This window comes from Palaemon carinicauda, chromosome 11, assembly GCF_036898095.1.
Source record: "Palaemon carinicauda isolate YSFRI2023 chromosome 11, ASM3689809v2, whole genome shotgun sequence".
In the NCBI taxonomy this organism is placed as follows: Eukaryota; Metazoa; Arthropoda; class Malacostraca; order Decapoda; family Palaemonidae; genus Palaemon; species Palaemon carinicauda.
The window spans coordinates 137780356-137792855 of record NC_090735.1 but is presented as its reverse complement, the minus strand read 5'-3'; the positions used below and the strand labels follow the sequence as shown (position 1 = coordinate 137792855).

Below are 12500 nucleotides of genomic sequence, written 5' to 3'. Positions count from 1 at the left end.
GTATTTATGTTATCATTACAAAGATGTCCATATGATTATAACAGAGTATCCTTGGAAATACAATATCCTTGCAGTGTTTTTTTTATCGTTATACCATTTTCAAGAGATTTTGCGGAAGATTATACACAGAAAATTATATTTTCTCTAAAAATATTCTCTTCCATTAATATAAATATATTTTTTTAGACTTTTTTTTAAAGAATATGGTTGTGTAAAATATTTTTCCTTTGGACCTCATTTTCAAATATTGACATTCCTTCATCCCGTCCTTCCAAACTGTGCCTGTTCTAATATTCTATCTCCTGTACGAGAAGGAAAAGTGTAACCCTCGATAACCCACCATTTTCTCCCATTCACCCCCACCCCTATGTATGTGACCAAAAAATCAATTTCTGCAATTCCCCCATAGAACAGATTAATAACATGAACTCTGTCTTTGACAACAGAACAATTTTCGAATTTCTCTTAACGTAAAAAAAAGAAAAAAAACAAACTCATTTCCCCTGAGCTCTACCCCCTCCACCTACGCCGTGTTGTAGGTGCAAGTGTGAAAGCGCTACGCTTACACCCTTTCTCCATTAGTGTACAGATGTTCGACCACCCTTCCTTCTAGGTCTAACCGCTGCTATGGCCGCCAGCGACTACTTTCCTTCGAGGTCAACCTTCAGTATCCCTGGTGAGTGGAGAACCATTTGCCTAAACCAGATGTACCTGCCAAAGCTCACAGTGTCCGTGATATACTGAGTGGCCTGATGAATGTGTATATTACCACCCTTTTTGGAATGTGATAACAACTGTTTATTCGTGCCGTGGGGTTTCCCATGTTTATTTTTTTGTTTTTTGTTTTTTGACAATGTCTTTGTGCAATTAAAAGCGAGTCGGTTATGATGATGTGCCTTTTTTTTTTTATTTTTTTTTTATTTATTTATTTATTTTTTTTTTTTTTGCGTTGCCTGATATCTTAATACCTATTCATCGTCCTCGTCTTTAAAAACGAAAGTGTTTGTTCAGGTGACATATACGTGATATGCTTTTTTGTTCTTTTGCTTTTTTCTTTTTGTTGGGAGTTTTGTGTGTGGTTGCACATATAAGTTTTATTCTGTCTTGGCTTTTTCAATGTGATACAACCCAGTTATGAATTTATTTGCTTTGTGAATAATGTTGTATTGTTTTTATTTACAGATCAATTATGTAAAATACGTGGAAAATTCCGTAACACCATAATTTGTTTCAATAATTTCTGTCTTTGTGTTCAAAATAAGTTATTGCTTACTATTTATAATTAAATTCTGTCTTACTATTAGGCACGTACAAATTCCATTTGCATATCAGCTGATGTTGACAGAATGCCGTAAAAGCCGTAATGTTTGGTGAACACAACAACTACCAGAAAATGGTGCCCTTGTGAACCCCCCCCCCCTCTCATGTCACATTTCCTGGGTGCCGAACGAGTGATATCTCCTTCCAGCATCCTCACAAGATAATAAATATCCTGCCTGCGTTGCAACAGTTTGAAAATTAACACAATGTCCCTCTCCTGTCAGCAAATTGTTAGAATGAAAACTACAGTAAATGACTTGATTTTTACAAAGTTTTTTCTCGCAGCACATGCTCTTGCCTTAGATATATTTATTTTATAGACTATATTGGTATACATCCAATTAATATGTATCTATATACATGTGTATATATATATATATATATATATATATATATATATATATATATATATATATACAGTACAGATACAGTATATATATATATATATATATATATATATATATATATATATATATATATATATATATATATATATATATATTTGTATATGGATAAATATCAACACAACATCGTGTTCAAATAGAAATAAATTTCTACCTCATACTTGGGATCGAACGCTGGCCCCTTTCAATGAAAGGCCAGGTTGAAACCAACCATGCTACGAGAGGCCATAAAAGAGGTCGGAACCTACCTGGCCTTTCATTAGAAGGGGCCAGCGTTCGATCCCAAGTATGAGGTAGAAATTTATTTATATTTGTATATATATATATATATATATATATATATATATATATATATATATATATATATATATGTGTGTGTGTGTATATATATATATGTATATATGTATATATATATGTATATATGTATATATATATATATATATATATATATATATATATATATATATATATACATAAATATACGAGTAAATGTATCGAGGGTATTACAGTATTACATACCAATATTGTGATTTATCTATCTATTGCTACTCTGAAAGTCATTGATTGCAGTTCTTACTCTATTGTCATTTTCATACCCTCGTTTATAATCAGTTTCAAAAGTTTCCTACAAAGTATGTAATTTTACTCGTAATTTCCAATGAATGACCCATTTATCTCCATAACAAATAGTTAACACTTTATGGACCACATTAAATGTCATTTACTATGCTATTCTATTTAAATCATTTTTATTTTATTTCCATGATTAATTATAATCTTCTTTTGCAATTAATTAATTCAATCATGATTTTTAAAGATTCAAATTAATTCAGTGATGTCGTCTACACTCGGTTTTTTCTTTTCTTTTTATCTTGGATACAACATTTTCTCATTCCAGTAATTTGATCTTTTTTTAATAATTCCTTACTTATAAGTTACGTCAATAATCACCTTTTTCTTGGACTTTATACAATTATAACACCTGTCAATTGATTCTGATGGATTAGCATTCCACTAATATAGTGTAGATATTTTCTTGGGGCTTCTCATTAAAGGCTTCCTGTATTACAGCATATTTTTTAAATGTTTGACTCGCTACTAAGAATTTGTTTATAATAGAACATTACTGATGAATATAGGAACTAAATGAAATATGAACATTCATTAGAACTAGAATTTGGAAATTATTACAGTTAATAATCTTATCTTAATTCACAATTTACTCTTATTGGTGCATTTATATTACTACCGTTAAATGCGTAGATCTTACATCTCATTTTATAAGTAACGCATTTACTTTCTCCTTCAAATTTTGGTAAATAAAAATTTTTCTTTGATGCACGTGGTACCACAAGTAAATTATTTATTGCTTATACAGTACCAAGTTATGATTTATTGATTTGTTACAACAGTTACCAAAATGTCTCTATAGAAAACGAATGTCAGATGACATTAATTCTCAGTCCATCAAAACTTCCACTAATCCTTTCCCTTATTGACCTCCCTATGGAATTATTCTTCCTCTTATTCCTTACTGGATATATCCTATTCATAATACATTCTCGAGATGGCTTCGTATATCGTAGGTCTCACTGTAATACATTAAACCCTTTTGAAATTCCCTCTTGCGTAAAATAAATTTCTCGGTAAAACGAAGACCTGTCGTTCATATTCAATATTCAGTTTTCAAACTCGAAGTTAATGTCCTTGATTGCTTTCAAGTGAAATACTTTCTTTTCCTTAATCCTCATTAGCCTTTCGTAAGTTCGTATGCTGGAGATGTTTTGATAGAATTTAATTTCTGGAAAGTTTTACCTGCAATTTGTTGAAGTCTTAAACATTCTGTCTCTCTCTCTCTCTCTCTCTCTCTCTCTCTCTCTCTCTCTCTCTCTCTCTCTCTCTCTCTCTCTCTCTCTCTCTCTCTCTCAATTTTTCATATAACAGTAAAAAAAGGATTCTCTCTCTCTCTCTCTCTCTCTCTCTCTCTCTCTCTCTCTCTCTCTCTCTCTCTCTCTCTCTCTCTCTCACAGCTTTCATTTAAGTGAAAAAGACTCTCTCTCTCTCTCTCTCTCTCTCTCTCTCTCTCTCTCTCTCTCTCTCTCTCTCTCTCTCTCTCTCTCTCTCTCTCTCACCCGTTAGTGTTTCTTAAAACCTCATTAAATATTGTCTTTTTCTAAAGGTCACACAAGATATGTCAATTCCTTGAGTCTGCTTGAAGAGTAAATTTCTCCACATGTGCTTATTCCTTCGAGCTGGCATTGTACAACTTTCCAATGAATACTATCTTTTCATCTTCCAAAATAATCCATAGGAAATGTTCGTTACATTTGAAGCATCAAATATTGCTTGATAGTGATTTTTTTTATCTTTTTTTTATCAATTCAACTTTTCGATAGATAATACCTTTTCGGCTAATCCTCCTGAGTAAAGTTGAGGCATCTTTTGAGTATTGTTTTTTTCGCTAGATTTCTCTTTTCGCCTTCTTTCTAAATCCTAAACACAAGATAAAATGTTTCATATCCTCAATGCGTATCTTTAAATAGTCGAAAAAAGCACACTCCTAAATATTCTTGGTAGACGGTCAACAAACTTACTGAAATAAAATATTAATATTTTCCCTTATGATCTTGTTGAAATTAACTTCAAAGTCCCGATTAATGTTAAAGACAAAAACTAATTGATTATTAGAATTCTCTTCTAAATTCAGGGAATAATAAGTCGTTCATCCGGAATTCCTTGGTACATTTTTGAAAATTATAGTCTCTATAACACATGCTATCAAAATTCCGCAATGAATTCTTGAAAAGGAAATTAACCTTTCTCCATATAGTTATCGGTAGATTTTTATTTTATAAGAATACTCCCCCTAAAAGAGATATTCAAATTAAAATCCTTCTGCAGATTACGTAAAAGTGAGCTTATTAATCTAGAGGTGGTATTAGATTCTTTAAGATGGGTCACTCCAAGAAATAAGTTCTCTCATCGAATTTACATAGTAAAAAAAAAAAAAAAAAAAAAAAAAAAAAAAAACACTATTTTAAAAATATCATCTCAATAAATAGTAATTTAGAAAAAAAAATATGACCGGTCAGTCATTGTGTGAAAAGAAAAAAAAATATTCTCCATTATAAAATATTCCCAGACGTAGACTCTCCTTAAAGTCCTTGGTAGATGGTTAAAATATACTCCTACTTTGAGATATTCTCTAGCCAAAAGTCCTCTGTAAATACCAAAAGGTATAAATCTTTTTTGTTAAAATTCGTTGATACGGGTGGAAAATTATGCACGTCAGCAATAAATGCTAAATCAAAATATACTAATATTCCCCATGTATGTTTCTTTAATTAGCAGTTACGAGCCAAATTGATTTTGTGTAGTAATATTCATTTCAAGTCATCCATAAATGTATAACTAAATATCCTCATTACCCTTTAACAAAACCCCTTTGAATAATAGAAAATAATTTCCTTTTTATTCCTTGATAAAATCCCCACTGGTACAGTTGGCTTCATTAATTCCGGTACACCGACGTCTCCTTACCTTCCCGTTAAGTGTACCAGAATTAATGAAGCCAACTATACAAGTATCTACATCTCAGATGGCAAATGATAGCCTCAGACAGTTATCATAATTAACGGCACCCTTTTCTCGGTTTTTCAAGATCAAAATTGATTTTACTAATTAGGAAAAGAGAAATTTAATATATTTTTTTTTTTTTTTTTTTTTTTTTTTTTTTTTGTGGCTGTTGTGGTTTGTTTCGTATCGCTTTCAAGTGCTTTCGGTCTTGCTTTTATAATGTATTTTTTTTTTTATTAAAGATAAGATTTCAGGTTATTTGTAATATACCAACCGTGAACGGTTTTGTAAGTTTTTTCTGTTATGTCTATTTGTTTGTAATCTATGTATTTCCTTGTTTTTTCTTCTTTGGTTTTTGGCATTTGATCAGGAAAAACAGATATATTATATATATGTAAATCGCTTGAACTGGACTTACTGTTGTGCTTGCATAAAACAAACAAAGAAAATTGAAAAAAACTATTTTTCTTTGGCAAGTTGCGGTTGGTTAATTGTCTGCTTTGTTCGTTTATGATTTTGCTTATAATTGTTTTGGATTTCAGATTTTCTCGTCTGCATTTTTGTATAAATTTTATTCTTATCCTATAAATAATTTTTGGTACCAATATATGTATTTTAAATATATATATATATATATATATATATATATATATATATATATATATATATATATATATGTATATATATATAAATATATATATATATATATATATATATATATATATATATATATATATATATATATATATATATACTCTATATATATGTACATATATATATTATATATATATATGTATATATACATACAGTATACATACATATATATATATATATATATAATATATATATATATATATATATATATATATATATATATATATATATATATATATATATATATATATGTGTGTGTGTGTGTGTGTGTGTGTGTGTGTGTATATATATATATTCAAATAAGCCATATATATTTTTTAATACATTAACGTCTGGATTCTCTTAACAACCTCAGGATCAGAACCCCAGGTGAAATCACACAAAGACAAGAGCTTGTGACCGGCCGGGAATCAAATCCTGGTCCGGCAAGCTTGTATAGACAGTGACTACCACTTTCTTCGTGGCCAAGTGGTAGTTACTGTCTATACAAGTTTGCCGGATCAGGGTTCGATTCCCGGTCGGTCACAAGCTCTTGTCTTTGTGATTTCACCCGGGGCTCTGATCCTGAGGCCGTTAAGAGAATCCAGACATTAATGTATCAAAAATATATATGGCTTATTTAAATATGAAAAACACGTCTAAATGCGCAAAACATTATCATATATATATATATATATATATATATATATATATATATATATATATATATATATACATATATATATATATATATATATATATATATATATATATATATATATACATATATATATATGTATATATAAATACATATATATATATATATATATATATAATATATATATATATATATATATATATATATATATATATATATATATATATATATATATATATATATATATATATATATATATACATACATAACTTGCTAAGCCACATCCCTAGTTGGAAAAGCGGCATGCTATAAGCCCTAAGGCTCTAACTGGGAAAATAGCCCACTGGAGAAAGGAAATAAGGAAAAATTACAAGAGAAGTTTAAAACCATTAATATCATAGAAATAGATTTTTCATATATAAACTATAAAAACTTAAAATAACAAGATGATAAAAACTTCAAAATAACAAGAGGCAGAGAAACAAGATAGAATAGTGTGCCCGAGTGTACCCTCAAACAAGAGATCTCTAACCCAAGACAGTGGAAGACCATGGTATAGAGGCTATGACACTACCTAAGACTAGAGAACAATGGTTTGATTTTGGAGTGTCCTTCTCCTAGGAGAGCTGCTTACCATAGCTAGAGAATCTCTTCTACCCTTGCTAAGAGGAAATAGCTACTGAACAATTACAGTGCAGCAGTTAACCTCTTGAGAGAAGAAGAGTTGTTTGGTAATTTCAATGTTTTCAAGTGTATAAGCAAAGAGGGGAATGTGTAGAAAATAGGCCAGACTATTCCGTGTATGTGTCAGCAAAGATGAAATGAGCCGTAACCAAAGAGAGCAATCCAATGAGGTGCTGTTTGGCCAGTTAAAGACCCAATAATTCTCTAGCGGTAGTATCTCAATGGGTGACTTGTGCCTTGGCAAACCTACTATCTATCTATCTATATATATATGTATGTATATATATATACTGTATATATATATATATATATATATATATATATCGTTAAATGCTAAAGTATGTGTGGCATCAACTAATTTAAGAAAAGTGTGGTCTAAAGTAGTTGATGCCACAATTGCTTCAGCATTTAATGAAAATTGCCTAGGAGAAAGACTGCGGCCAAAGGGTATATACATATATATATATATATATATATATATATATATATATATGTGTGTGTGTGTGTGTGTGTGTGTGTGTCTGTATGTATGTATGTATGTATGTATGTATGTATGTATAAAATTTTATAACGATTGACAGAATATAGAGACTTTATAGGACACTAATGATTGACAGTATAATACGTACGAATATACTAGTATACTCAAGGCCTTACCTAAACTGAAGTTATACCTAATCCTGCTGGTCAGTGTTTGTCATTAACGGCTTGGACTTTTTATGGAGGAAAATTACTCGATACGAATACATAGTCTATCCATAATAATAAGTTATATGTGACGGGCCGAGAGAGGGTTGTAAACTCAAAGGCAGGATGCAATCAACTGAGTACTTTATTAAGGAACACTCTCCTTTATATACAAAACCTCAAGGCAACAGGACATAACATGTTCGAGAGACAGACAATGTTACAGAGCAAAACCGGAGACATGATTATTCAGGTTCTTTTTAGTGCGAGGGAAGAGCGCAGATACAAGCATAATATATACAAAATAATTTATGTACGATCGTGTGACACACGGTTGGTACACATACATATTGAAAAGATAGTGTACTCGTAAAGAGTTAAGAATTAAATGAGAGTCTTAAAGCAGAACAGGTTTTGTTATTTGAAAAGTAATTCGATTGTCACTGGTTTAAGCTTGCCAGTTGTAAGCATGGTTGCCTACTCTAACTTCGATATTTTTTAGTAGTTTCATTTCTATTTATTTTCACTTTTTTTTTCAAGAAATATGTGACGGATGTATGCCAATAATGTACGGGATCGTTTGTATTACGAGTTTTTAATTGTCTAAGGAGTTAAACATACATGTACTAAATTATTAAAAGATATAATTAGCAGGTTCTGGTTACCCCTAAGCAGTCTTTGCAAGACTTTCATGCGATCAAAATCGAACTGAAATATAACAGGAACAGATTAAAATTGAGTTTTATTTCGCGAAATCGCTTCTCTTTTGCATAATCGGTATTATCTCGGTGTCTGGATTACGATACACAGTTCGTTGAATTTTATTTCAATTGTTTCGTATCTTCGGTAGTTTGAATGTCCCTTCCATCATTACGTGTAAGATGAATTCTAGAAATTTATTTCAGTTTGTTAAGTTCGGAAACTTAAGTATATACCGAGTCGTGTGGTCATTGACACTTTCACTGGAAAGTAATTGATTCTTTTCAAATTTTAAATGTGATTCTTGATAGCAAATTCACGTTTGAGAACCACATTCGGTCTTTTTCTTCTTTAATTGCACAACAATTGGCTAATTGAGAAAGTCTTTTAAGATTTTTGGTGATCAATCTATTTTGAAGTGTTTTCATTCTTTCATTCCGCCCTTTTTCGAGTATTGTTCTCCTGTCTGTTTTTCAGTTGCTGACTCTTATCTTAATTTGTTGGATAAAAACTTGCGGTCCATTAAATTTCTTATTCCTGATATTGATAATAATTTCTGGCACCGTCGTTCAATTAGTTCTTTATACATGTTGCATAAGATTTTTCATGACACTGACCATCCATTACATTCAGTCTGATCTTCCCTGACAGTACCATCTTGCTCGTATTACTAGATATGCAATTAATTCTAACAGTCATGCCTTCATCATAAGGCTCAATACTACACAATATTCTGGAAGTTTTATTCCAGCTATGACCAGATTGTGGAATGATCTTCCTAATCGGGTAATTGAATCGGTGGCTTCAGAAGTTCAAACTTGCAGCGAGTGTTTTTATGTTGAATAGGCTGACATAAATCTCTCTTCATAGTTTATATATGGCAGATCTATGTTAAGGTTGTTACAAATCTTGAAATATTTTACATTAATTATTCAGTACTTCTCTTATATTTTATTTATTTCCTTATTTCCTTTCCTCACTAGGTTATTTTTCCCTGTTAGAGGCCTTGGAATTATAGCATCCTGTTTTTCTAAATAGGGTTGTAGCTTGATGATAATAATAATAATAATAATAATAATAATAATAATAATAATAGATGGCGAACCACTAGAAAAACTCTTAAACACGTGCGTTTGTTTACACGGAAGACCGCAGACGAGCCACTGGCGGCAGTGGAATACACTAGTCCTGAATTCTAAATAAAATGCCAAATACCACGAGTTCTTGTACAATACACGAATGATATAACGTTTTGCATATTTTTTATTTCATATAACTCGGATGTGTGTAGAATAGGTATTTGAACCAGTTCGTTTATTATAATATTGTTAATAGTTTATATAGGACATATCTGTTTTCAAGCTGTTACTGTTTTTAGAATGATATATAGTTAATTTATTCTCATCATTTATTTCCTTACTTCCTTTCCTCACTGGGCTATTTTTCCCTTTTAGAGCCCTATGGGCTTATAGCATCTTGCTTTTCCAACTAGGGTTGTAGCTTGGCTAGTAATAATGATAATAATAATAATAACTGATTCACGCACCTCCCATAAAGCCGTATTGTAACCTTGACAGAATAACAACAAGAACACTAAATTGATGTCAATGAAAAAAAAATCATTAAGAGATTATAAAACTCTCTCTCTCTCTCTCTCTCTCTCTCTCTCTCTCTCTCTCCTCTCTCTCTCTCTCTCTCTCTCTCTACATTATCACAGCAAAAACGACATTGCCGTAGTAAGATCTTGAAAAAAGATAATGCAGTATCTTGGAAATCATTTCACAATCTATCTAAATTGTTACACTGCAGAATTCGAAGTTTAAACTGGAAATGGATTTTCCTATGATTAGATTAATATCTTGACGTTATAGTCTAATTAAAAAGATAAATACTTGCAGTTTATAATGTCTTGGCATTTAATCCGAATTTTTTTTTCTGCCAAAAATGAGATTTGAAGATACAGTTTCAATTAAATTAGCATAAGTAGCATCTTCTTGCAAACAAACACGGGTATGTATAAATAACTAATATTTCATGCTAAAATGCATTTTAATTTTTACTCGGCTTTTGTTATATGGGAATGAATAAATCAGCAAACACTCTAGAATGATGTAGTAAAACTATTATTTCTGCGTTTCATATCAGTTGATCATTCAAGTTTATTTTTTATACACAGCCATTTATATCTACTGTATTTATTTGTTTTTGATTCGCAGTGGAATAGACGCCATCCCCAGAGCGCAAAATCCCATTTGAGCGATTACTGTAGTTATTAACTCGAGTCAGCTTTGCTAATAGCTAAATACATTTAATTGAGAAAGCATTGAATTCTCTCTCCTCTCTCTCTCTCTCTCTCTCTCTCTCTCTCCTCTCTCTCTCTCTCTCTCTCTCTCTCTCTCTCTCGTGCTTGCTCAATTTGAAATCTATTCTTGCTAAGCAGGCTTGCCTTCATAGATATAACAAAGCAGTCACTGGCACATCCATCATTTGATTGTAGAATCGAGAATGAACAACCTCTTCATATCAGACTCCACAATAGCACTACGAACCTCATTAATCACATTATACCATCCTCCTTTATCTAGTCAGAATTAACATGATTTCTTTCTAATCCCTCTTTGCTCCATCTATCCAGCGCATTATGTGTCTTTCTTCACCAGTATATTTTTCTCCATTCTCTCCACATAACCAAACAAGGGTTGTGGTGGCCGATGTGGTAACGTCCCTGGCTGGTGAACGCCAGACTGGGGTTCAAGTCCTGGTCAAACTCGTTAATTTCTTTAGTCGCTGCAATCTCACCATCCTTGTGAGCTAAGGATGGGGTGTTTGAGGGAACCTATAGGTCTATCTGCTCAGTCATCAGCAGCCATTGCTTGGCCCTCCTTGGTCCTAGCAAGGGTAGAGAGGGGCCTTGGGCGCTGATCATACATATATATGGTCAGTCTCTAGGGCATTGTCCTGCTAATTAGGGCAATGCCATTGTCCCTTGCCTCTGCCGTTCATGAGTGGCCTTTAAACCTTTAAACAGTATCAGCTCTTATGTAACACTTCCACATACCGCTACAGTTTACACGTCTTCATTTGTTTTTCCTCTACATATATGTAATGTAAAACTTATCTCAACAACTTCAATCGTTTTTCTTTCATTCACATTTTTCATCCACACTTCACTTCCCTAAAGGAGAGCTGGCCTAACATTCCTTTCTTGTACTCCCAGTATAGCTTCTATAGACACCTTGCTATATACAGTATTTTAGCTTCCATATCCTCCTCACTTTTCATCCATATATACAGGGTTGTAGATAGGATAATAATAATAATAATAATAATAATAATAATAATAATAATAATAATAATAATAATAATACACAGATTCATAGTTGGCAGCACACGTTTGCACCGGTATGATTTAATGTCGACCTCAGCCTTATAAATGATATGGGTTTGACTCCCACTTTTGAATAATTCATTCATTAATTTCCTGATTTCCTTGCAGATTTCAAAGTTTTCAATGGAAAGCGGATAAAAAAAAAGAAATGCTAGAATATCAGTAAGTTAGAGAGACCATAGCTGTTATCACAAAAGAAATCATTGGTGCATGTGACAAAGGGACTGATGTCTTTTATATGGTAGATGGATAATACGTTTAAACTTTACACGTATTCGAAAGTTCCAAAGTATTTTGGATTAGTAAAGAAGAGAAACGATACAGTAATTCATAATATATTTGTTGTGACCGTATAATTTTTAAATTAAAAAGTGCCTTAGATACGAAAAAGCAGGAAAAAATCTTGTTCATCAGAGAGAGAGAGAGAGAGAGAGAGAGAGAGAGAGAGAGA

The 12500-nt window shown here is 31.7% G+C and overlaps 1 protein-coding gene across 1 annotated transcript in view; it reads left to right on the top strand.

Annotated features, from left to right (window-relative positions):
• LOC137650234 (43 kDa receptor-associated protein of the synapse) overlaps positions 1-12500 on the top strand; it is a 626772-nt gene that overhangs the window by 396714 nt on the left and 217558 nt on the right. Inside the window, 1 exon segment of the mRNA XM_068383497.1 lies at positions 614-676. Coding sequence (XP_068239598.1) covers positions 614-676 — 63 coding nt within the window.